Raw genomic sequence first — 24,207 nt, 5'->3', positions numbered from 1 at the left:
CACGTCCAAAGCAGCAAAGGGGCCCTTGTCTCCCATGCGTCCGTCTAAGAAGAGAGAAGCTGGCTCAGAGGTCCCGGCCGATACTGATCAGCAGAATCCTGTGCCGTGACGAGGGGACCGCTGCTAGGTGTCCCACTTCACTGGAGGTTCTGGGGGCAGCAGCGAGAGGGCGGGGCTGCGGGTCAGCAACAACACTGGCCGTCCCCTCTCCCCGGGCCCCTAGGGGCCCACAGCTGCCCAGTCCCTGCCGCAGAAGGTGGGGCTCGTCGTGTGCAGTTTGGCGCGTCCGCGAAAACCGCCCAGTTACCCAGCAGTCACGCTTTCCCTTCGAAACCCCCTCCTCCAGGAAGTTCTCACCGCGACGCTGGATTTGGAGGACGTCCGGAGCTACAGGGCAGAGATTTCATCTCGAAACCTGGCGGTGAGTTCTCGTGGACACACGCGGGACGCTTGACAAAGGCCCCGGAGCCCTTTGTGGTTTTTTGTGACGGCAGCTTCTTGGGATGTTCCCGGGCACCCCGTGGTTCGGGGGATGTGGCACGCTCACGGGGCCGCACCGCCATCGCCTCGTCGGTGTCCTGACAGCGGGGGACCTCCTCACCCCAAGGAGACTTTCCCGTGCCCGCCCACCTCCACTCCGCATCCCGCCCCCAGCCCGGGCCCCCCACCCGCCCACTGTGGGCGTTTCACGGAGATGAGACCATGAACCTGAGGCCCTTCGTGCGGCTTCTGTCCCTGAGCAGGCCCAGCCGCGTTGTGGCGGGTGTCCGGGCTTCATGCCTCTTCCTGGGCGGGACGACACTGTGACCGTCCGTCCGCCGAGGACACTCAGATCGTCCCCACGCCGGGTCCGTGAGGAGTTCGCTCTGTCGACGTGCGTGCGAGTTTTTGCGCGGGCGTTCTTCCCGCTTCCCCCGGGTGTGCGCCTAGGAGCGCGGCCGCCGGGCCGCACGGTCACTCTGCTTTAATCCCCGGAGGGGCCACCTCAGCGCACGAGGCTTCCGAGCCTGCCACCGCCCGTCTCTCTGGCTCCAGTTGCCCCGCGGGGGTGGGGCCGCCGCTGTGGGCTTGAGGTGCCTTCCCGCTGGCTGACAGTCTGTCCCTCGGCCGGCCCTAGCGGCCTGCGAGGGGGCGTCACTGTCGTGAATCTCCGTCGGCAGGCCAGCAAGGCGAGCCCCTACCCCCGAGTGAAGGTGGACTTCGCCCTCTCGTCCCGCGAGGACCTGCTGGAGCCGCTGTCCGAGCCCCTCGAGTGGAAGTACCACAGTCCCGCCGAGGAGATCAGGTGGCCGCCCGGACGCACGCGGAGGGGTCGTGCTGTGCCCGCGGCCCCTCCCCTCACCCGCTGCAGGGGCCCGAGCCAGTGCGGACGGCTGGTCCTCACCGCCGGCCCGGGGCGGCTGCTTGGTTAGGAGGAGGCCGCGCTGCTTCGGGGTCGAGGGTGCCGATGCCGCAGCCGGACGGCCTGGCTTCCCCTCCCCCTCCCGGCCCTGTCGCTCCCTCGTGCGGGGGGGCTTTGGGCACACTAGCCCCGCCCTTTGCTTTTGCGTCTCGGTTTTCCTGTTTTAAAACGAGCCAAAGGCATCCCCCCTCTCCCAGGGCTGTCTGGGGACAAGAGGGCGTTAATTCTCCCGAGGCGCTGGGCCCAGCCGCTGCTGGCCGTTCTCACTGGCCCCGCTCCCGCCTCGCCAGCTGCCCCCGGGTAGATTGCGGACGGGTCCGCAGCCCCCTGCCCTGACGCTTCCCATTCTTCTCCAGCCTTGGACCCGCCTGCTGGCTCTGGGATTTCTTAAGACGCAGCCAGCAGGTAAGATTTCCAGTGTTTGCGTTCGGTTCTGTGGGGGGCTGGTGGGTTTTTTCCCCCGACGCGAGCCCTGCTTCGCTCTGCCTCGGTCAGGAGCTTAATCCACGTTAGCCAGACGCCAGAGCGCCCCCCGGGGGTTTGGCTCCGCCTTTGGGGTCCCGTCTGATGACGTCCAGAGGGAACGGAATACACGTCCCACTGGTTCTGTGTCGTGACGTCTGTAACTTACCGGGGTTTAGTCCTAGATGCGCATCGCAGCGCGAGGTCTGTTTTCCCTCTAGAATAATCCATCCGGAACGCGCGGCCCATGGCGAGAGCGCTGACGCCCGCACGTTCTTGTGGGTGCCCGTCAGGGTTTGCAGGTGGCGCTGGGCCGAGGTTTGGGCGCGTCACTTCCCCGAGGCCCTGCCCACACCCGCCTCTGGTTGGCCCGTTCCAGGCCGGCTTCTTCTTGCCCCTGAGCGGCGGGGTGGACAGCGCGGCCACCGCCTGCCTCGTGTACTCCATGTGCCGCCAGGTCTGCGAGGCCGTGAATAACGGAAGTAGGTGGCGTCCGTTGGTCCGAGCGAGGCTCCGGGGCTCAGAGGACGGGGTGAGGCGGACCCCGGGTCCCGGCCGTCAAGGGTGAGGGAGGCTCCGCCGATGTGCTCAGATGTCGCAACAGGACCTGGGGACAGCAGGCCAGTGAAGCCCCTTCCCGGGGCTCTGGGCCAGGGCGGCCGTGGCCGTGTGCCCGCAGCGTGGCCTGGAGGGAGGAACACGGACGGCCTCGGGGTCAGGCAAACCCGGGTCGAAAGCCTCCCCCACGCGCTCTGTGTCAGACATCCCCGTGGCGTGCGCGCCAGAAGAGCGAGGGGGTTGCTGCCTAGGAGGGGACGGCCCCCGGGGCGGAGGAGAGGGTCTGGGCCCTGAGCACCGCCTGCCGTCTGCGGGTTCTCAGATCAGGAAGTGCTGGCCGACGTCCGGGCCATCGTGGACCAGCTCGACTACACGCCCCGGGACCCCCGAGAGCTCTGCGGGCGCGTGCTGACGACCTGCTACATGGCCAGCGAGAACTCCTCCCGGGAGACGCGTGACAGAGCCGCGGAGCTGGCCCGGCAGATCGGCAGGTAGAGGGGCCGCTGGCGCGAGCCCGGTCCTAGGGAAACCGTGTCTGTTCCCCCCGCCCCCCGTAGCCGCGTCGGATTCCCACGCCTCCGTCCCCGCCCCCTGCTGGCATCCCAGACACCGGCCACCGGGGCTGATGTGCCCCCCGGTGTGGGAGCCCGGGACCCCACTCGCGGCTCTGGGGAGTGGGCTGGCGCTGTGAGGGCCCGCCCCCCTCTTCCCTGGGCCGGAGCAGGGTCGGGGAGGGCATCTCTCCGGTCAGGGAGACTCGGTCCTTTCAGAGTCCTCTGTTCTCAGCCCAAACCGGCCCCCACCCAGCAGTGCTCCTGGGCGCGTCCCCGGAGGAACTGAGAGCGGGGACTCAGGCGTTTTGCCCCCGTGTTCACGGCAGCGTCGAGCACGGCAGCCGGAACGTAGGAGTGGCCAGGTGTCCCTTGGCACACGAGGCAGTGAGCAGATGTGGTCCGTGCCCACGACGGGACGTCGTTCGGCCTCAGAAAGGAAGGGGCTTCTGACACCCGCTACCTCGGAAGGACCCCCGAGAATGTGGTGCCCAGGGGAACAGCCCAGCCACGGCACCACGTACCGTGGGCATCTCCGTGGCACGTCCGGACACACGGCTCCCCGGGGGGGCCGGGGGGAGAGTCCTGAGCTCCACAGGGGTGGCGTCTGCGCCGCACGCGGACGCACCGGGTGCCCCCGGCCCTGCGCACACCTGCCCTTTCCCCTCACAGCCACCACATCGGTCTCGACGTCGACCCCGCGGTCAAGGCCGTCGTGGGCATCTTCAGCCTGGCGACGGGTAAGAGGCCTCTGTTCGCGGTTCACGGAGGAAGCCGCCGGGAAAACCTGGCGCTACAGAACGTGCAGGTGCGCCCCCAGCCGGGCCGGCGTCACGGGGCCCCGCGGGGGAGGCCGGGGGCGTGCGCGCATCTGCGAGAGCGACAGGCTGCGGGTGTCTGCGACGGTGGCACAGGCACGTGCGCGTGTGTGTGTCTCGGTGCACGTGCTGGTGCACCTGTGAGAGCACGACGGCGTGTGTTGGGGGGGGAGGCGTGTGGGCACAGGCGTGGGTGTGTGAAAATACGTGAGGGCATGTGAGTGCGTGTGTGTGGGCATGAGAGTGTGTTAGTGAACGTGGGGGCGTGTGCATGCACACACGTGAGCGTAAGAGGGCACGGGAGCGTGTGTTAGCGTGAGGGCGGGGTGTGTGCACGCGCGTGTGCGTGAGCGTGCATGTAAGGCTCCTGCATCTTCAGGGATCGGGCTGCCGCAGGGGAGCCGGGCCCTGGCCGGTGGGTGGAGGGAGAGAGGGACCCTGGGCCCCAGCCACCGGGCTCTGTCACATCCCTCTCCCTTTTCTCGTGGCCACGGTGGCCTTCCCTCCTCCAGCAAAGCCGGCTGTGAAGGGGGTGGAACGAGTGGCCGAGAGTTCTTTGCAGCCCCATCCTGCCACCGAAGCTCCCTCCGCACCCCGGCTCCGGGTCCTTCCGTCTTTGATCCGGGGGCCGCTCGGTGCACCCAATTATCGCAGGACCCTGTTTCCTCTGGACGCTGGAAAGCTCTCGTGTTACTTGGACTCTTTCTTTGGAGCTGCACGGGGAGCAGGGTGCCAGTGTGTGTGTGCCCCATGCTCGGCACGGGGTGACATTTGCCGCTGTGTCACCCAGGCTCGGATACGGATGGTCGTGGCCTATCTGTTTGCTCAGCTGAGCCTCTGGGCCCGGGGCGCTCGCGGTGGACTGCTGGTGCTCGGATCGGCCAACGTGGATGAGAGGTGCGTGTGCCCGACTCCCGAGCACCCAGGTCTCCGAGGGTGAGTGCTCCCCAAGGCGGCATGTCCAGGCTCCCTCCAGTTCTCACAGCATCTGTGAGACACACGGTGGCGAGGGGGGGAGGGGTCACGTTACCCCGCGGCTCAGGGCGTGTCTGGCACCCCCAGGACGTCATCACTCCCGAACTTCACGATGACTCAGGTATGGAGACGGGTCGACACTGTCTCCCTCTGGCTCCCCGCCACCGTTCCCGCTCGGGCCAGCTCCGCCTGGCTTGGGCTCTTCCGCGGTGCCGGGTCTGGAATCTGTCACCCCTCCTGCCCCACCCCGCTCGCTTTCACCCGCCCCCCCCCCCCCCCCCCCCCCCACCCCCCCCCCCCCCTTTTCCCCCCCCCCCCCCCCCCCCCACCCCGGGCAGTCCCACCACGTCTTCCACCCTTGCTCTGCATCCAGTGTTCACTCCCAGCCAGAGAGCCCGTCTCTGACGTGGGCTGGAAATAGTTTCTCGTGGTCTTTGCTGGTCAGGAGAACTCGGAGCCTCCTGTTCTCCAGGTACATTTCAGCTGATCTTCAGGGTGAGCGGCGGAGGCTGGGAGCGCTCCTCCTCCAGCTTCCGTCCCCACCTCTCTCGGCTGTTCTCGCTTGCTCCTTGTTAGCAGAAGGGGTTCGAGAACCTTGTCTCTCATTTATTCATCTGGTCATCCATGCATCAGTCTTTCCATCCGTTTGTCCACCCATCTCCCAACCCGTCCATCTGTCCACCCATCCATCCACTCACCCGCCCATCCGTCTACCCACCGATCTATCCACTCACTCATCCGTCCATCCATCCGTGTGTCCATCCATCTATCCATACGTACACCCGTTCACCCATCCGTCTATCCACCTATCCACCTGTCCGTCTGTCCACCCACGCACCCATCCATCCATCCATCCATCCATCCACCCACCCGCCCATCCCTCTACCCACCCATCCATCCACTCATCCGTCCATCCACCCATGTGTCCATCCATCTATCCATATGTACACCCATTCACCCATCCGTCTATCCACCTATCCACCTGTCCATCTGTCTGTCCACCCACCCACCCATCCATCCATCCATCCGCTCACCCGCCCATCCGTCTACCCACCCATCCATCCACTCACCGCCCATCCATCTACCCACCCATCCATCCACTCATCCATCCATCCATCCACCCATGTGTCCATCCATCTATCCATACGTACATCTGTTCACCCATCCGTCTATCCACCTATCCACCTGTCCATCTATCTGTCCACCCACCCACCCATCCATCCATCCATCCACTCACCCACCCATCCGCCTATCCACCCATCCATCTATCCATCTGTCCACCCACCCATCCATCCATCCATGTGTCCCTCCATCCATCCACTCACCCGCCATCTGTCTACCCACCCATCCATCCACTCACTCATCCGTCCATCCATCCACCTATCCATATGTACATCCGTTCACCCATCCGTCTGTCCACCTATCCACCCATCTATCTGTCTACTCACCCACCCGCCCATCCATCCATCCATCCATCCATCCATCCATCCACTCACCCACCCATCCGTCTACCCACCCATCCGTCTACCCACCCATCCATCCACTCATCCGTCCATCCATCCATGTGTCCATCCATCTATCCATACGTACGTCCACTCACCCATCCATCTATCCACGTATCCATCCATACATACATACATGCATATATCCATTCACCCATCCATCATTCCATCCATCCATCCATCTTTCTATGCACGGCATGAGTGTCTTAATCTTTCTATATCTTGTTTGTCTGCAAGTGTGTTTTCTGTTAAACGTTATATTGGACTTTTGGATCCTGCTTCCTAATTATGACAATTTAGAGTTAGCACCCTATGGCTGGTGAAAATTCTCGCCATTCCTGTGAACATTTTGTCAATTTTCGTCGCTTTTCTGCTGCCTTCAGTGCTTTTGTAAGGAAATGATGTCTCAGGACAGATGTGACAGCTAGTGCGTATTCGGAGCCTGAGTAGTTGACAACACGGGTGTGTTCTGTTTTGTTTGCTTCTGAACAAGAGCGTGATCTATTATGTAACTGTATCGTCCCGTTTTCCCTGTCACAACTCTTGTCCATTGCATTTCGTGTTTTAGCAGAAAACAACGATTTTTTCCAGGGTGGGAGTGGGTTTCTGGGTGTTACGTGTTCCTGGATGTCAGTTTAGAAAGTAAACACTTCTGTCTGACACCTGGTTCTCGTGTTCGTCTCTTCCCATCACATTTCACTGCCAGACCCTTTCCGGGAGGTGTTTGGAAGTCTGTCTACTGCAGGAACTTTTCTCGTATTTTACTTCCAACGGTGTTTCTTCCATTGTGTGTGTTTCTTGTACTTGTGGGGCCGACTGTCCCATGCAGCGTCCCCGTCTACGATCTCCCCGTTGCCTGCATCCCGGGGTAGAGCGTCAGGTCTGTCCCCTCTGTCACGCTGGTTCTTTTTCAAAGTGGTTTCTGATTCTGTGTCTTAACTGCTTCTAAGCTAACTTCGGGTCTGTTGCGTTGCGGTGTGCCTGTTCCTCAAGGGATGTTGAACGTCCGCCACGTGTTGGGCATTCTTGGTGCTGTGAACACAACAGAAAAGTAACTGTGGTTTTACTCTAGTGGAAGGAGACGGGTGATAACAACACTTAATCGTGTGTGTAGAGTGGGGAAAGTCTACAGAGAAAAACCAGGGCAGGCAGAGGGAGAGTTTGGGAGTTGAGGTTGTTACTGGGGTGGCCAGGGAAGGCCTGTCTGAGAAGTTGGCTTCCAAAGGCCTCGGGAGCCAGGAGAGGAGATGCGGCCCGGATAACGGTGTGTGCAAACGTCCTGTGGTGAGAGCCCCCTGGGACAGAGGGTGGTCGTTGTCTCTCTGAAAAGCCCTGTCTTGTCTGAAGGAGGTGCCGGGATCCCAGCTGGGGCAGGTTGGAGGAGAGTGGGCAGTGGATGAGGGACCAGGAGTCAGTTCTTTCCAGAAGTGTGCACCACAGGAGAGGGGAGGGGCAGGGTGGTAGCTGGCAAGACCAGTGGGGCGAGAAGGAAGGTGTTTCCTCAAGAGCTGACGAGAGAGGTGTGGCAGGGAGGAACGGTGTTGCTGACGCAGGAGGGGGGACGCGGCTGGAGAGCTGTCCCCGTGTCCCGAGGAGGTGAGAGCAGGTGGCAAAGCGAGAGGTCGGCTTTATCGGGAGCCCAGCGGGTGTGTCCAGCAGAGTGCACGGCGCAGACGCGGGCCTGGGTGGCGTGGGGTCGGGGCCGTGACCGTCCTCGGTGAAGCAGCAAGCGGAGTCACCGGCCGAGCGACGACGCACAGCAGGCGTCGGGTGTTTGAGGGGAGCTGGTGACGAGCGGGACGGGTCGGGGACGAGGCGGGCGGCCCGGCAGCGGGGACGCCCTGGAGGCGGGGTCGTGTCCCTGCGCACGCACGTGTGTGGGGCAGGGAGCCAGGCGAGCCCGGCAGGGAGAGGGGGGCAGGGGAGCCGAGAAGCGCCAAGGGGAGGCGGAGGCGGCGGGAGCGAGCTGCCGTCCCTGTCCCGCGATCCGCTGGCAGACGGGACTCCGCATCGGGCGGACCCGGGGCTGCGGTCGACTGCAGCCGGAGGATGGAGGAAACCAGGCCCAGGCTTCCGGAATCCTCTCCCAGTGGACCCCCCCCCCCCCACGACCCCCGGCAACGCGCGTGACGGCACGTGGGCAGCACCCACCGCCAGCGAAGCTTGTCAGAGACCCCGCGCCCAGCGTTGGCCCTGGGGGCCGGTCACACGGCCACCCTGTGCCTGGCGCGGACCAAGCCTCGGCTCCCGGAAGGAGAGCAGTGCTCGGCATAAAGCGGTGTTTGAACCAGGAATTTGGAAACCGCGGCCACGGTTTCCAGTGGGGAATGGCGGGAGCACCCCAGATCCCTGGTGCCGGCCGAGCACCCGCCCCACAAGCAGGCCTTTCCGAGACGGCTGTGCTCACGCGCGTCTGCGCAGAGCCTGACGGACAGGAGGCTCTGAGGTCTGGGGGCGCCGTCACCGACAGCAGGAGGCTGGGGCCGGGTCGGGGCCGTGAATGGCCAGGGGCAGGTCAGAGGTCAGTGACGAGCACAGAGGAGGGCTGGAGGAGCCGCCAGAGGCGGTCAGGACAGCCTTGCAGAGAGGGCGGCCCGTCCTGGAGGGGCCGGTGAGTCCAGAAGGCTCCACAAGGGGGCGTGCCACGGGCCCCTCCCCCGCGTCTATAGGTCCCCGCTTCCCCGGGTGGGGGTCTCGCCACCACCTGCCACGGCCAGAGTAGGCGGGAAGCCGTGTGACTGCAAACCTCCTTCTGCTGCGGGAGGTGAGGCGGCTGGTCCCCGTTCCCCCGTGGCCGGTCTCTGCGTGGGGTCTAGTCGGGGAGTGCGCTGGGGGGCACGCAGGTTGTAGGGACTTTTCCTTTCCCTAAACGAGGTGGGACGACCCTGCAGGGTTTTTCGACCGGTGCAGCGGGTCCGCGGTCTGCTTCCTCCCACCCATGCAGCTCACGCCTGGCAGGGCGGCCTGGCAGGGTGGGGCTGGGGGATGGCGAGCGGGCTTGGCCCCTGGTTGTCTTGCCATCAGGGGGAGAACCGACGGGCTTTGCTGGTGGGCCGGGTCAGGTGCGGTGCCCAGGCCGACCCAGCAGCCGAAGGGATGGGCGTGTGTGTGCTCAGATGTCCAGGTGCAGAACCGGGTGGGGAGGTCGAGGCCCAGTGTCGGGAATGCGGCTTTGTGGACAGCCGTGTGGAGGTGTGTGCTGGGCAGTTACACGGGATTCTGGAGAAACCCAGGGGTGAAGCACACCCCTGCCCCGGGGAGTGTACAGATGGTGAAATGCCATCAAAGCTACAAGACCAGCTGGGCCACCGTGGGACTGAATGTTGACAGAGGAGGAGTGGGTCCGGGGTCCCCCAGGTTCCGATGCGAGGGGGCTGCAGATCAGGGGGTCCCACCCAAGAGGAGGAGCCAGCTGGCGGGAGAGGAAGGGGCACCCAGAGCCAGGCAGAGAGGCCGTTCAGGGGCTGATGGGTTGTCGACCAGGCGTGGGGGGCCCGGGGGCCGGCTGCAGGGCCGGGGCGGCTTCTGGAGGGGCCCGGGCCGGAACCTGGCAGTGAAGGCTCGAGAGGGAGCGGCGGGCAGTGGACGTGGCCCCGAGGGTTTCGGTTTGTGGGGCACGGGGACGTGGGCCAAGAGAGGGCGGGAAGGTGGGGGACTTTGGGCTTTGCTGACGCTCATGGGAGCAGAAGGGGTCGGCTGCTGGAGTTGACGAAAGTGCCGGGGGCCTCGCTGTCCCGGCCCTGGAGGCATCAGCCCTGGGCTGCCCTGGGGTCCTCGGTTAACCTTCGTGATCTGCTGAAGACGCGCCTCCAGAGCCTGTCACGCGGGGGGGTTGGGGCTTCGGCATGTGGATCTGGGGGCACACGGACGTTCGGTCCGCGGCAGTGACTTCCCCAGAAAAGTTGTCACTTGAGCTCAACCGGTGCGCGCGCTCAGGCTGGAGCTCAGGCGGAAGCCTGTCTCGTGTTTAACGCGTAAACGTGGCCCTCCCGCCCCCAGGGTGCCCTCCTCCCTTCTGGACTTCGATGCCAAGAGAGACGAGGCCGGAGCCTTGCTGGGTGGGTCTCCTGGCCGCCCCGGGCACCGCACCTCCGGACCCTCCCCGACTCCGAGCTGCTGACAGCTCCTGAGGCAGTGGGGGAGGCACACAGTAAGAGGGACCCCTGGGGTGCAGGGAAGGGAGCCCCGCCCAGGGCAGCACCAGGGACTTAACGGTCCCTCTCTGGTGCCCTGGGGGCCTCACACCCGAGGCCTCGCTCCTTGGTAGGAGTCAGGAGAAGCTGAACAGCAGGAGAAGGTCACTTGTGTGGGTGGAAGCTGGAGGGGCCAAGTGCTCCCGGGACTGGGGAGGACGGACGGGGAGGACGGGCAGGACCAGGGGGAGGACAGACAGGACCAGGGGGAGGCCGGCAGGACCAGGGGGAGGCCGGCAGGACCAGGGGGAGGCCGGCAGGACCAGGGGGAGGACGGACAGGACCAGGGGGACGCCGGCAGGACCAGGGGGAGGCCGGCAGGACCACGGGGAGGCCGGGCAGGACCAGGGGGAGGCCGGCAGGACCAGGGGGAGGACGGCAGGACCAGGGGGAGGCCGGACAGGACCAGGGGGAGGCCGGACAGGACCAGGGGGAGGCCGGCAGGACCAGGGGGAGGACAGACAGGACCAGGGGGAGGCCGACAGGACCAGGGGGAGGACAGACAGGACTAGGGGGAGGACGGACGGGGGGGGGGAGGCTGTCCTTGTGCCGGTGTTGAGCGTGTGCTTGGGAGCATTGACGTGTGTGCCTGGCGACACCGGCAGGGGCGGGACCCTCAGAGGCCACCACCAGGAGGTTCAGGCGCGAGGGGCAGGGTGAGGAATGGCTTTGGTGGGGGTGGGGGGGTGGGCCTGGGGAGCCAGCGGAAACCTGCCACCGTCCAGAGGGCAGGTGAGAGAACACGGTGGAGGGAGGGTGTCCCGCGGCCGCCGTGACAGCGGACTCTCGATGACAGCGTCCAGAACAGGCCTCGGGTTGGGGGGGGGGCTGGTTCCCCCTGGAGGCTGGCGGGAGAATACGTTCCCTGCTGTCTCCAGCTCCTGGAGGCGCCCAGCTGCTTGGCTGCCCCCCCCCCCCCCCCCCCCCCCCGCAAAGCCAGCGGGCAGCCTCCCTGCGTCTTTCCCCCTCTGCTCGCGGCCCCCTGACTCTGGCCCCTGCCTCCCTCCTACACCACTCAGCACGTCCGTGACTTCGTTCAGGGCCCACCTGGTAATCCAGGTCAAAACCTCCCCGCGAGGGGCGCCGGGGGGGCCCCTTCGGTTAAGCATCCGACCCTGGATCTCAGCTCAGATCAGGGTCTCCCGCTTTGTGGGATCGAGCCCCGCGTCAGGCCCTGTGATGGCACAGAGCGGGGCCCAGTTGGGATCCCCTCTGTCCCTGTCTCTCTCTCTCTCTCTCGGCTCCTCCCCCCTCACATGCACTCGCTCGCTCGCCCTCTCTCGAAAACACCAGCACAATCTCGCCTCAGGGGCCTCAACTCCATTGTGCGAAGTCCTTTTTGCCCACAGGTCACACGTTCTCGGGTTCTGGGTATAGGACGGGGTGACTGGGGGCCGTCTTCCGCCCGCCGCAGGGGTATCTGGGAGGGGTGCTGACAGGTGTGGAGGGGGCCCTCCCTCCTAAGGACCTCACCCCTCGGTCCCACGTCCCGCCGGCCCTGGCCCCGCCCTCCAGACGCGCCGCTCCCAGCTGGATGCTGGCCATTCCCGAATCGGTCTCCTGGCCCCAACGCCTTCCCGGGCGGCTCGAGTGCCTCCCCCGGTCGCCTGCCGCCTCCGCCCTTTGTGGACCGACCGCTGCAGCAGGCCACCCTCCTCCGAGACCCTCCAGCCCGCCGAGCTCTGGCTCCGGGAGTGTTTGCCCAGGACCGGACCCCAGGCGGGACGCGCAGCGCCTCGGCTCAGCCGCGTGGACGCCGTGTGCTCTGTCCCCGCAGCCTCCTCGGCTACCTGACCAAGTACGACTGCTCCAGCGCGGACATCAACCCCATAGGCGGCATCAGCAAGACGGACCTCAGGGCCTTCGTCCACTTCTGCCTCGAGCACTTCCAGCTCCCCGCCCTGCAGGGGTGAGTGCCACCCTCCAGACGGGCCCTCCGCGCCCGGCACAGCCCCCTCCCACGCCTCCCTGCTGCCTGACCACAACAGCCCTGCCCTCAGCGGGCACCTGGGGTCCCGCGGCCAGGCCGGCGCCTTCGGGCGGGGGCTCCCCCAGACCCCCTGGCCGTGGGGCGGCGTCTGGAGACCATTCTGGGGATCCCGGCGGCTAGATGCTCCCGGGCACCCTGCGGCACCCAGGCCAGCCCCACAAGAAAGCATGACCCGTCCCCACGTGCAGGGCGCTCGGCGGAGCAGCCCCGTGTGGGGGCTCCCGCTGTCCGCCCCCGCCCCGGGGCGTGGAGCCCCCCGGCATCCACAGCCCTCTCCCCGGGCAAGCCCAGCACCGGGGACGGCGGTGCGGGGTTTTCCCACGGGGCTCACGGGTGCCCAGGCGGCCGTCGGGCCTGACGTCTGTATGTCTTGGCCGCAGCATCCTGGCAGCACCGGCCACCGCAGAGCTGGAGCCCTTGGCCGACGGACGGGTGTCCCAGATGGACGAGGTAGTGGCAGTGGTGGCTCGGTCACCACGCTCCCTCCCTGTGTCCCCGCTTCCTCGAGTCTCCCGTGTGCCTCTGCTGCTTCCTTTGTGCCACGGGGACCCCTCTCCCATCTCCAGGCTCCTGGCCGGGGAGCCCCGCGCCCGCTGCCGGTCCTTTGACGTTCGTTTCACTCGGGCTCCTTGAGGCCGACACCTGGGACGGGGGGTGAGAGGGGCAGGTCCCTTGCGGGTGGCGGGGGCGCCACCTCGAAAGAAGCACTCCGGACCCCTCTGTCCGGGCCGGCCCGCGAGCCGTCAGGGCTGGTCGGGGCCGCGCTCTTCCTCCTGTCGCTGCCGGCTCCTTCGTCACGAAGATCGACTTTGCCTCTTCTTCCAAGAGTTTGTGGTTTCAGCTCTCGTGTTCAAGTCTGCGACCCGGCAGACTTCGCCGCATGTGGTGCGGAGGGGACCCGGCTGCAGCCTCGTGCGTGCAGACGGACGGACGTCTCTCCCACCGACTGTCCGGTGCCCGTGGCGTGGAGAGGTGCTTCCGGGCTCCGTTGTGCCGTGAGCGCCCGTCCCTGTCCCGGTGCCACCCAGCTTTGCAGTGAGCTGTGACACGGGGAAGCGTGAGTCCTCCGATGGCGCTCCTCTTTTTCGGCGTGATTCTGGCTCTTCTGGGCCCTTTGAGTTTCTGTGTGAACTTGGAGTCATTTTCTGCCACGCCCGCAGCTTGGCTTCTGTGGCAGTTGTGTTGAATCCGTAGCTGCCTTTGGTGGCCGTTGGCTCCGTGACCACATTAGGCCTTCTGAGGCTCGAACGGGGGTGTCCTGTTTGCCCAGGGTGTCCGTGTCCGTCAGCAACATTTTGTTATTCTCAGAGTGTAAGCGTTAAGTGGGCCTGGGGGCCCAGTCGGTTCAGCGGCCGACTTCGGCTCAGGTCACGATCTCGCGGTTCGTGGGTTCGAGCCCCGCGTCGGGCTCTGTGCTGACGGCTCGGAGCCTGGAGCCTGCTTCCGATTCTGTGTCTCCCTCTCTCTCTGCCCCTCCCCCGCTCACGCTCTGTCTCTCTCAAAAACAAACATTAAAAAATTTATTTCCAGGTATTTTATTTTCCTCATTCTATCGTAAATGGAATTGTTTTCCTAATTTGATCATTGGGTGGCTCATTGCCAGTGTACGGGAATGACTTTCCGCACTGCCTTTCTGTCTCAGTCTCACTGGTCTCCCCTCCAGTCCGTACGTCCCCTCTGTCCGCATGCTCGAGGCTTGGCGTGTGCCTCCTCCCGCGTGTTGTCAGAAGGCGGAAGGTTAGGTCACTGATTTGAGATCCTTCTCTCTCTCTCTCTTTCTTTTTTTCTTTTTTAAAAAATGTTTATTTTGAGAGACAGAGCAAGGAAGGAGCAGAGAGAGGGGGAGAGAGAGAATCCCAGGCAGGCTCCGAACTGTCAACACAGAGTCCGACCGATGTGGGGCTCGATCCCACAAACCGTGAGATCATGACCTGAGCCGAGATCAAGAGTGGGACACTTAACCAACTGAGCCCCCAGGCGCCCCGAGATCTTTTTCCTTCTGAATGCAGGTGTTTACGACTATAAACTCCTCCCTCACTGCTGCCCTTCTGTGTTGTGTAAGTCCAGCCACATCGTTTTCTTTCATCCCCAAGTATTTCCTAGTTTTCCTCATGATTTCTTCTCTCGCCCCCTGTTTACTCCAGAGTGTGTGGTTTAATTCCCGCCTATTTGTGAGTTTCCAAAGTTTCTTTCTCTTACCGAATGTGCAATTCTCTTCCTTTCCGGTTGGAGAGCATACTTTGGGCGATTCAGTGTTTTAAAATTCATCGAGACCAGTTTTCCGGCCTGGCATTTGGTCTGTCCTGGAGAACGTTCCATGTGCCTCGAGGAGAACGTGTGCTCTGTGGTTGTTGGGCGGAATGATCCGGAGATGTCTTTTAGGTCTAGTTGGTTTCCAGCGTTCAAGTTATCATCTCCCTGGTGGTTTCTTTGTCTAGTTTTGTACGTTATGGAAAGTGAGGAATTAAAGTCTCCAATGATCACGGTTGAATTTAAGGAATTAAAATGTCATTGCCGGCAAATATTCATGTCCCGCCAAAGAGAGCGCTAAAAGAAGTCCACGACAAAGACCCGCTAAGCACTGGGACTTGGTGGTGAACCGGCGGGACGTGGCCATTTGTGTGAGTCCCTGGGACAGACAAGCGGGAAGTAACCATGATGGCCCCCGGTGGTCCCGGTGCTGCCGTCAACCCTGGTGACCCAATGGTGGCGGTGTCCCTCGGAAGGGGTCAGGACAGGCTTCCCCAAGGAGGTGACGTCGGAGCTGAGTCCCGAGGGAAGGCCAGGGTGGGCAGTGGGGAGCAGGAGGGAGGGCCTGGTCCTGGGTCCTGCAGGCCCCGGTCGGAGGGGAGGCTGTCCCGCTGTGCCACGAAATGCCAGCGTCAGGGGACCTGAGAAGTGCTGGCTTGTGTGAGCCTCGGTGTGGGGCTGGCTCTCGTGGGGCGCCCTGGGGCCTGGGGGGGGGTCGGCCTCACCCCCCAGGGCCGCCGTAACCACATGCCGCGGGCGGACGGCTTACACAGAGGCACCACGTGTCGGTGTCGGCAGAGCCGTGCTCCCCCCGAGGCTCTGGGGGACGGTCCGGCCTCTCGGTCCCGCTTCCGGGGCTTCCCGGGTCGTGTCGCGTCGCCCCAGCCTCCGCCTTCATCCTCACACAGCTTCTCCTCCGCGAGCGTTGTTCCAACCCCATGTCCGGGGCCATCTCGCCTCGGCCTCCTTCCCTTAGCTGCATCCACACAGACCTATTTCCCCAAATACGCACCCAGTGTGCCGCCCCCGGGGCCTAGAACGCGCACAGGTCTCCAGCCGGGGCCGCTCTCCTGTCCCTCCCAGCCCCCAAAACCCGGTCTGGATCTTTTCTTCCGAAGGCCCGCTGTGTCGCTGGCGGTGAGGGGGAGCGAGCCCCCGCGTCCGCCCCTGGCCTTTGGGGCCACGTCCCTCCCCCCGGGCGTCCGGTGCCGCGGGCCCAGCGGTGCTCTCCCCTTCCTCCGCAGGAAGACATGGGCATGACGTACGCGGACCTGTCCGTCTACGGCAGACTCCGGAAGGTCGCCAAGACCGGGCCCTATGGCATGTTCTGCAAGCTCGTCAGCCTGTGGAAAGACGTGTGTTCCCCGCGGCAGGTACACCGTGGGCACGTCCCACGGAGCGAAGCCGGCAGGACGGTCCCCGCGCAGGGACCGTTTGGCGGGAGTGAGTCAGCGCAGCGTGGCCTCCAGGGGTAGCCCTCTGACAACCCCCAGTTGTCTCTTACCCTGAGCAGGGCCCGACGCCCCTGCCCGCTGTCCCACCCAAGATCAGGCCCGTCGGGGCTCATGCGGTGGTTCCCACGGAACCGCCTGGAAGCCTCGTGCGGTGTATCTTCCCGGGCCCCTGCCGGGGTCTCCTGACCCCGCGTCCAGGGGCGCTAGAGTCGGGAGCCAACACGTTACAGCTCAGCCACCCGTGCTCATCCGCTGCCCCTGGGGGCGGGGGGGGGGGGTCCCCTGGAGCCATCAGCTTGCACCTTGCGGCGTGACGCGGCTGAGGGCCCCGGGCCTTCGCAGCCTTGCGAGCTCGAGGGTCCGCGTGTTCCTTGCCTACCAGGTGGCTGACAAGGTGAGGTGGTTTTTCTGCAAGTACTCCACGAACAGGCACAAAATGACCACGCTCACGCCCGCGTACCACGCGGAAAGCTACAGCCCCGACGACAACAGGTTCGACCTGCGGCCGTTTCTCTACAACACCAGCTGGCCCTGGCAGTTCCGGTGCATAGAGGCCCAGGTGCGTCGGGCGACGAAGGGGCTTCTCCGCGAGCCACAGCTGCGGGGGGGAACGCCGGCTCGCTGCCGCTTTACGTTCGCGGCCGCGCTTTTTGCGGCCCTGGCGTCCGCAAAGCGCAGGTACGTTTCGGGTCGGCGGGCGCTGTGCCTGGTGCTGCGTCCCTCGCGTGAGTAGCCGTGGGCACCTGGGGCCAGTCGCCGCCCCTCGCGGACGACTCAAGGGTCCACATGGTTTCACGCCTTCTGAAACCACTCTGCCCTTCCTTTCTGTTTCTGGTTAATTGATGGAGCGAGGAAGGATTAGTAAAAGCAAGCATGGGCCCTTCCCGCCTTCTCCTCTCCAAGGCCAAGCACGGGAGCAGGGCCAAGGGCACTTCGGGCACAGGTAGTAACGGCCCGAGGGAGGGGCAGGCGGCCAGCAGGGAGCCCTCGGACGCACAGAACACGATGTGGTGATGATACGGTGTTGAGCCAGAGAACGCGGTGGGCTGGGAGGACACGCTGTGTACCGGGTGGCCGAGGCAGGCGCCCCTGCAGATGACGTATCTGAAGGGTGGACCCCGGGTCACACTGCACATCCAGGCCGCGGGCGAGGGGTCACCCCAGGGACAGCGGGCCTTGGCTACAGACATTTCTGCTTGTCGTGCCTGGGGTGGGTTCTGTGCCACTGGCATCTAGCGGGCAGAGTGCAGGGACGCTGCCGGCATCCTGCCCGGGACAGCCCAGCCCCAGACGAGGAATTGGGGGAGGCGGGGCTTGGCTCCCCCGGGGGCACTCAGTGGTGGGGTCCCCCAGATCAGGAATGGGGTTTGGAGGCCGTGCAACCAAGTAACGGGCCAACGTAGACCCCTCCGAGGACGCGTGTGGGCAGATGCAATTCTCCATGGTGTCCTCGTCCGGCAGGGACCCCCGCGATGCGCTGAGGCGCATCCTGCCAGACTTGCCCAGTGCACGTGCTCTGCACCCTTCCCACGTCTTTGCACATCGCGGGGACTGCCTTGCAGCTGCTCGTCCAGTCCCGCGACGGCCCCCCTAGCTGGGTGTGAACCGGCGTGTTCCACAGCGTGGTTGTTAGCGTCCAGCCGTGGACGTGCGCGTGGCTTCTCCATCTAGGTGCTGCGGCTCGAGAGCAGAGGCTGTCAGGACCTGGATGGCGTGGACTGACGCCCCCCCCCCCCCCCCCGAGGCTTCCACCTCGCCGGTGACGGTGCACCCAGAGCAGTGTGCCAGCGTCTCCCTCCACGGCTCGAGGGGGCGGGATCTTGCTCTGGTTCCTTAAAAAAGACTCAAATAAAGAGCGTGTGATTTCTGGGACCTGAGTCCGTTACCTTGTGGGGTGAGGGTCCTGTCCTGGGCCCCCCTCAGTTCCACAGCCTCCCTGGTGCAGAGCGAAGCCCGGCTGGGAGGGGCCCCACACCACCCGGGAGGGGGCAGAGGCAGCTTGGGGTCTGTGCTGGTCTGCCCCTGCCCAAAGCCTTACCTGGGAAAAGAAACTCGTTAGCAAGGAAAGGAATTTTTCGGTTAACGTGCAGGGCAGCGCAGGGCTTGGGGCGGCTTCAGGTCTGGCTGGATCCAGGGTGTGCACGTGTCCTTAGAACTTGGTTCTCTCCTCCCCGCTGCCCCGCTCGGCTCCTCTCTGCCTCCGCGGGCTTCCTTCATGCCGCACATCAGGGTGCTTTGGCCCCAGCCTCACAAGCTCCCATGTTTGAATCCAGCAGGAAATTTGCTCGGTTGGGTCAGGTGCCCATCCCTGAACCAGTTAGTTAAAGCACCAGGGTCCCCCCCACCAGAGGACCGGAGGTGTTACAGAAGCAGGAAGAATGAATGGAGACTCCCAAACAGCACACGCCCCTCCCGTACCTCCCCCTCCTGGGCTCCGATGGCTGCGTCCTCACCTCCTTCTAAGGGGACCTTTCCTGGGCTGCTGCCACGGGCTCTGGGCCCACGAAGCCTGTGGGTGGGCCTTCCCCTCACCTTCCCACAGTGACAGCGAGGCCGCTAAATATTAATCAGGCTGCACTGAAGGTGTGGGCCCCAGCAGGGGGGGTGACACATTTCTCCCCTTTCCCAAGGCCGCCACCGTGAGTCGGTGTCCATGCCTGGAATCCAGGACCCCTGCAGACCGAGGAGCAAAACAGCCACTCCTCCCCACCCCCCAGAGGCCCTTTATCTCGTGACGTAAGCCAACATACAGACGACCTTTCACACAGCGAGGCAAAGCCGTTTACTGCTCGTGATCTGATCGGTATTCCCCAGAAGCCTTGGCCTTGGAGACCCAAACCCCGCTCTGAATGTCTGAGTCCCCTTAAATCCATATGTTGAAGTCCTAGCCCCCAAGGCGATGGCGTTAGCAGGCGGGGCCTCCGGCAGGTGATCGGCTCGTGAGCGGAGAGCCCCTCACGCCAACCAGCACCCTGGCCCCAGAACCGGGAGAGATTGGCGCCTGGTGATAACGAGACACCATTAAGGTGACTCTCCTAAAGCAGAGAGGCAGTTTTGTCTCCGGGGAGAGCTCGGTCCTCCCCCCACCTGGGAGGATCCAGAAACAAACACCCGCCGGTAACGCTGTTCTTGGCACCGACGTGGCCTCCGTGCACCGGTGGGTGTCGCCCTCGCCCGGGGCTAGTTTCCGGCACAGCTGGTGAGCGGGCGCTTTTGGCCCGTGGGGGTGGGGACAGATGGGACCCAGGAGATGTGAGCGTGGGGTCAGCAGCTGAGGCAGGGACCCTCACATCACAGCATCACCCTCTTGAGAGGACGGCTACCAAGGGTGACACCCTTAGTTTGGGCCTTGTCACCCCACAGGTGTCGCGGGCGGGACTGGCACCTTGCTGACTCCCTGGGGAGGGGACGGCACACCATGGAACATCCTTGGGCCCAGTCACAGTGTCCTTGCAGTTACGGGGTGGCGTCCCCCAGTTACAGGGTCATGTCCCCCCAGAGGTAGGGTCGTGTCCCCCCAGTTATAGGGTAGTGACACCCCCCCCCCCCAGTTATAGGCTGGTCACCAGAGCTCAGCTAATGAGAAGCTGGCGGTCCCTCTCGGCAGCCAAAAGCCCGTGTCTGAGGGATGCTGGCTTTCTTCAGCCCCATCACAGACCAGACCCAGCCTGCTTCCTAGAGAAGATGAGACCTCACCTCAGACAGGGCCCACCCAGGATCTCAGGAGACTCCTCACGTCCCGGGGACGCTCCTAAGAACCACGAGCCCCTAGAGCCTTTCTTGCCGCCAGAAGGTCCTGAAGCCTTGGCCAAACGTGTCCCTCGACAACAAAAGGGTTGTAAGGGACCTCATGAAGACACAAGTCTCCCGGCACCAAGGGTTTATTGAAGCAGCCAAGCCCAGGACCGGCCTTGTGTGGCCCATCCAGGCAGAACTCGGTCCACTAAGATTCGTTTCAGTGGAATCCTAAAGACCAAAGTAGAGTTTGGGAAGACATTGCATCCAGCAGGGTGAATCCCTCAGAAGTCTGGGAAGAAAAAGTGTCATGAGGCCCTAGAACATGCCAGAAAAATGGACGAAGGACAAGGGCACGCCATTTGCAAAGGACCGACCGGCGCCCAGAAGAATTTTAGCGGCGTTACTTGTGCAAAGCTGAAAACTTCCAGTATTGTCGCGGTCAGGCAAAGCCTGGAAGCAGCGACTGTCTGCCGTGGCCAGGCGTGACTCCATCAGTCCCCTCGACACACTTCGGAAGGTCAAGTTGGCAGCGGGCTGCAAAGGGCCCGAAGATGTGCCTTTTCACGCGGGGAGTCTGCTCTGGCAGTCTGTCCTCGGTTTTCCTATAAAGGGGAGGCTGTCGCAGGACTCGGCCCGCCGGGGCTTGACCCGGGGGCTCTCCTTCCTGCTGCCGGGGAGGCGTGACTCCCACCAGGGCATCGCCACCCATCAGCGGCCGCCCTCTCTGTTGGGCGGGGCCGGCGCCTCTCCCGGGCTCTGTCTCTTCCCCTGGGGTCCTCCAGAGACCCCCGCGAGGGGCGCCTTCGGCGGCCGCCCCCGAAGGCCAACGACGAAGAAGTAAACGGCAGGGTTCGCAGTGCTGTTGACGCAAGACAGGAGGACGCTGACGTCATTGAGAGCCTGGCTTTCCACTTTCCACATCAGGAACCTGATGACGCTGAGGGGCACGCCGCACGGAAAGAAGACCAGGGCGGTCAGCAGGACAACCAGGTAGAGCCTTCTGGGCAGGTGAAGGCGGGCGCTGTCGCGGACTTGGCGGAGTAGCAGCAGGCTGGATGTGCCCATGGTGACAAAGAGGACGACGACCCACACGTCCGTGATAGCCACAAGCGCAGGGCAGAAGCGAGTGGTCGAGCTGGACAGCTGGCCGCAGGCGTGGCCTCTCAGAATGTTCATCAGAAAGGTCAGAAGCCAGAGGAGGGCGCTCACGCCGGCCGACAGGTGCCTGGGGCAGTGGCACCGGTACCAAATGGGGAAGAGGACGGACAGACATCGCTGGAGGCTGATGGCGGTCATGACACCCAGGCCGGTGAAGTAGGACGAGAACCTGAGGACCATAAGGATGCCTGGAACGTGAAAGCAGCGGTGGAGGAAGGGCTTCAGGATTTGGCGTGCGCAGAACACGATCTGCAAGCACAGATGCATGAGATCCGCCACGGCGAGACTGAGGTTGTAGACAGAGAAGGCGTTTCTCCTGACGGACGCGCGGATGAGCCAGATCACGGCCCCGTTTCCCACCAGCCCGCAGAGGGCCACGACCACCGTGATGGACCGGAGGAGCACCTGGCCAGTCATCCCCGCCCCCGGAGACATCCCTGTGGTGTCATTGCTGGAAAGGTTGACGGCCTCGCAGTAGTGGTCCATGCTGGGGAGGCCGGAGCTCAGGAGGGTCCTGCCGTGCTCCCCTGACCGGCGGGCTCTGGGCGCTCCTGGGCGGGCAAAGACGGAAATGCAGAGTCTCAGGCACGTGAGGAAGTGCCCTGCTCCCCCACCCAGACCTTCCGTCCCCTTGTCTCTGCTTCCCCTTCCCTCTATCCCCCCCCCCCCAACACACACAGCCCCAGCCACAAATGTCCAGCTGTCCCCGGCTCCCCCTACACCCGGACGGGACAAGCTCTCGGCTTCACCCCCGTGGGCTCGGCACCTTGAGCATCAGCGTGCGCCCCTCTTTGACTTCTGCCTCCAGGAAACCGATTTGCTGGATGTCCCCTCCGGGTCAGGCTCCAAGCAGAATGCAGGGGCAGGGGCAGGGGCAGAGGGAGTTGGGGGAACCTGGAATCTGCCCTCAAGGCACCTCGGGTAACAACCATTCACGGGACAGTGTGATAAGGGCCCGAGCACTCACTGGGGAGCAAGAAGGGGCGACCACTTGAGGACACTGTAGTGGTTTTCAAGAAGGGAGGGGGTGCGTGAGGCAGAGAAACCACTGGAGGAAGGGCCAGAGGCCCGGGGGCAGAGCGCTCGGCATGGCCGGTTGGTGCCCAGCAGTTGGGGGTTTGAGGGAGAGGACGTGGGCGGGGCCGCTTCGGTCCAGGCGGCCAGCTGGGTGAGCGCCCGGGCGGCCCGCACACACCGTCGGCGGCAGTGGGAGCCGTGCCCGAGCCCCTAGGGGGTCTCACGCACCGCCTCTGCCTCAGGGCCCCAGAAAGGCAGACAGCCACCCAAAAATGCTCTGCGGGCCCCAAAGGCGATGAGTTTTAGTGTCCCCGGAGCTGTGGGGGACAGAAAACGGCTCCCCCCAGAGATACCCGCGTCCCGATCCCCAGAGCCTGGGACTAGGTTAGGTTGGCAACAGAGAAGGAAGGTGGCTGATCCAGTGGCCTTCAAGTAGGGCGGCGGTCCTGGGCCATCCAGGCGGGCCCCCAGGGCAGCCACGGGGTCCTTCTAGGACGGAGGCAGAAGAGGAGCGTCAGAGAGGGTGGCACCGTGGAAGCCGGGGTCAGGAGGCCGTGTTGCGGGCTCTGGAGACGGTGGCAGGGACCGTGAGACCGGGGACGCCAGTGGCCTCCGGAAACCGAGAGACGTCAGGGAGCAGATGGCCCCCTGGAGCCTCCCGAAGGAATGTGGGCCTCGAGGGGGCAAAGCCCGTGAGACCCGCCGAGGACCTGGGGCCTCCGGAACCGCCGCGTGGCACGTGTGTGCTGTTCGAGGCGGCTGCACGCGGCGGGAACTCACCGCGGGGCAGTCGGGACGCCCGCGGTGGCCCATCGGCCGCTGGGGGGGGGCGCAGGCTCCTGCCTCCCAGCGCCGGGTTCCTCAGCTGCCCCTCCCTCGATTTCCCAGCCTTGCCTTGGTCCTTGCTCAGGCTTCTTCGGCCCCTCTCCTCTCTCCTTCCCCCAAATGCTGCTGTCTTCCCGGCCGCTTTCCTCGAAAAGTGCCTTTTCTCTTTGAGATGCCTTTTCCCCCCAGCTGAACGGCTGCCCTTGTAGCAGAAAGCAGCCACGGGCAAGCACATCGTGTGTGTGCTCTGAGAATGCCTCACTTCCGTGCACTGAAAGTTGAATTGCACGTGATTTTCACGGCCACGAGATACTGTTTTTTGAAAAAAATGTTCCCGGCCATTTCGGGGTGCCTGGGTGGCTCAGTCGGTCGGGCGTCCAGCTCTCGATCACGGATCAGGTTATGCGTGACCTCAGAGCCCGTGGGATCGAGCCCTGCGTCAGGCTTCGCGCTGAGCACGGAGCCTGCTTGAGATTCTCTGTCCCCCTCCGCCCCTCCCCCACTCGTGCTCTCTCCCCCCTCCTCAAAATAAATGAACATGAAAAAAAAAAGAAAAAAGGAAACGAGAATTTCCCAACCGTTTAAAGACGTAAGACCCATTGTTGCCTCACAGACTGTACAAAGACAGCTAAGTGGCAGTATTTGACCCACAGGCAATAGGTTTCCAACGTCAGTGGTGATAAAGATCATGATGTCATCTCCTCGCAGGGTTTTTGTGAGGCAGAAACCGCCGAATTCTTGTAAGACACTTAGAGCAGTGGCTGGCACATAGTAGGTCCTCTGTGAGCGAGAGCTCTTACTGTGACCGCTGTCAGGATCCTCGACTCCCACCTGTCCCTCTCTGTCCGACATCCAGGGCACCCAGCGTTTCTCAGCTCTGTCCCCTTGGCGCCTCCAGTCCACCTCCGCGTGGTCACTCATGCTGTGGTCACACTGCGTGTGGTAAGACTGCACTTCCCGGGCCTGTCGTGCTTGGGTAAAGCCTGGGTGGCTCGGTCGGTTGAGCATCCTCCTCCTGATTTCGGCTCAGGTCATGATGCCGGGGTCATGGGACCGAGCCCTGTGTCAGGCTCTGCACTGAGTGTGGAGCCTGCTTGGGATTCCCTCCCTCTCTCTCTCTCTCTCTCTCTCTCTCTCTCTCTGTCTCTCTCTCTCAAATTAAAAAAATAAAAAGAATCCTCAGTGGAAGGTCCCTTCTGAATGGATGACTTAGTTCCCGTCTTGGGACCTTCCAGAGCTCCCCCACCATCCCCCATGGCGACCAGCAATACAGTGGCTGTTCCATCCGCCCGGGGCGCTAAGTAACCGTGTCTT

At 63.9% G+C, this 24,207-nt stretch overlaps 1 protein-coding gene across 2 annotated transcripts in view; it reads left to right on the top strand.

Moving 5' to 3' along the window:
• Positions 1-18,027, top strand: part of NADSYN1 (NAD synthetase 1) — a 35,425-nt gene extending 17,398 nt beyond the window's left edge. For both annotated transcript variants that reach the window (XM_049641495.1, XM_049641502.1), the window contains 12 exons: positions 347-421; positions 1,161-1,285; positions 1,759-1,807; positions 2,244-2,346; positions 2,745-2,913; positions 3,646-3,781; positions 4,582-4,688; positions 12,239-12,370; positions 12,832-12,901; positions 15,946-16,074; positions 16,538-16,714; positions 17,827-18,027. In XM_049641495.1, coding sequence (XP_049497452.1) covers positions 347-421; positions 1,161-1,285; positions 1,759-1,807; positions 2,244-2,346; positions 2,745-2,913; positions 3,646-3,781; positions 4,582-4,688; positions 12,239-12,370; positions 12,832-12,901; positions 15,946-16,074; positions 16,538-16,714; positions 17,827-17,877 — 1,323 coding nt within the window. In that variant the 3' untranslated portion in view covers positions 17,878-18,027. The remainder of the gene's footprint in view (positions 1-346; positions 422-1,160; positions 1,286-1,758; positions 1,808-2,243; positions 2,347-2,744; positions 2,914-3,645; positions 3,782-4,581; positions 4,689-12,238; positions 12,371-12,831; positions 12,902-15,945; positions 16,075-16,537; positions 16,715-17,826) is intronic.
• The last annotated feature ends 6,180 nt before the right edge of the window (positions 18,028-24,207 follow it).

This window comes from Panthera uncia, chromosome D1, assembly GCF_023721935.1.
Source record: "Panthera uncia isolate 11264 chromosome D1, Puncia_PCG_1.0, whole genome shotgun sequence".
NCBI lineage: Eukaryota > Metazoa > Chordata > Mammalia > Carnivora > Felidae > Panthera > Panthera uncia.
This window is presented reverse-complemented; position numbering and strand designations above follow the sequence as displayed.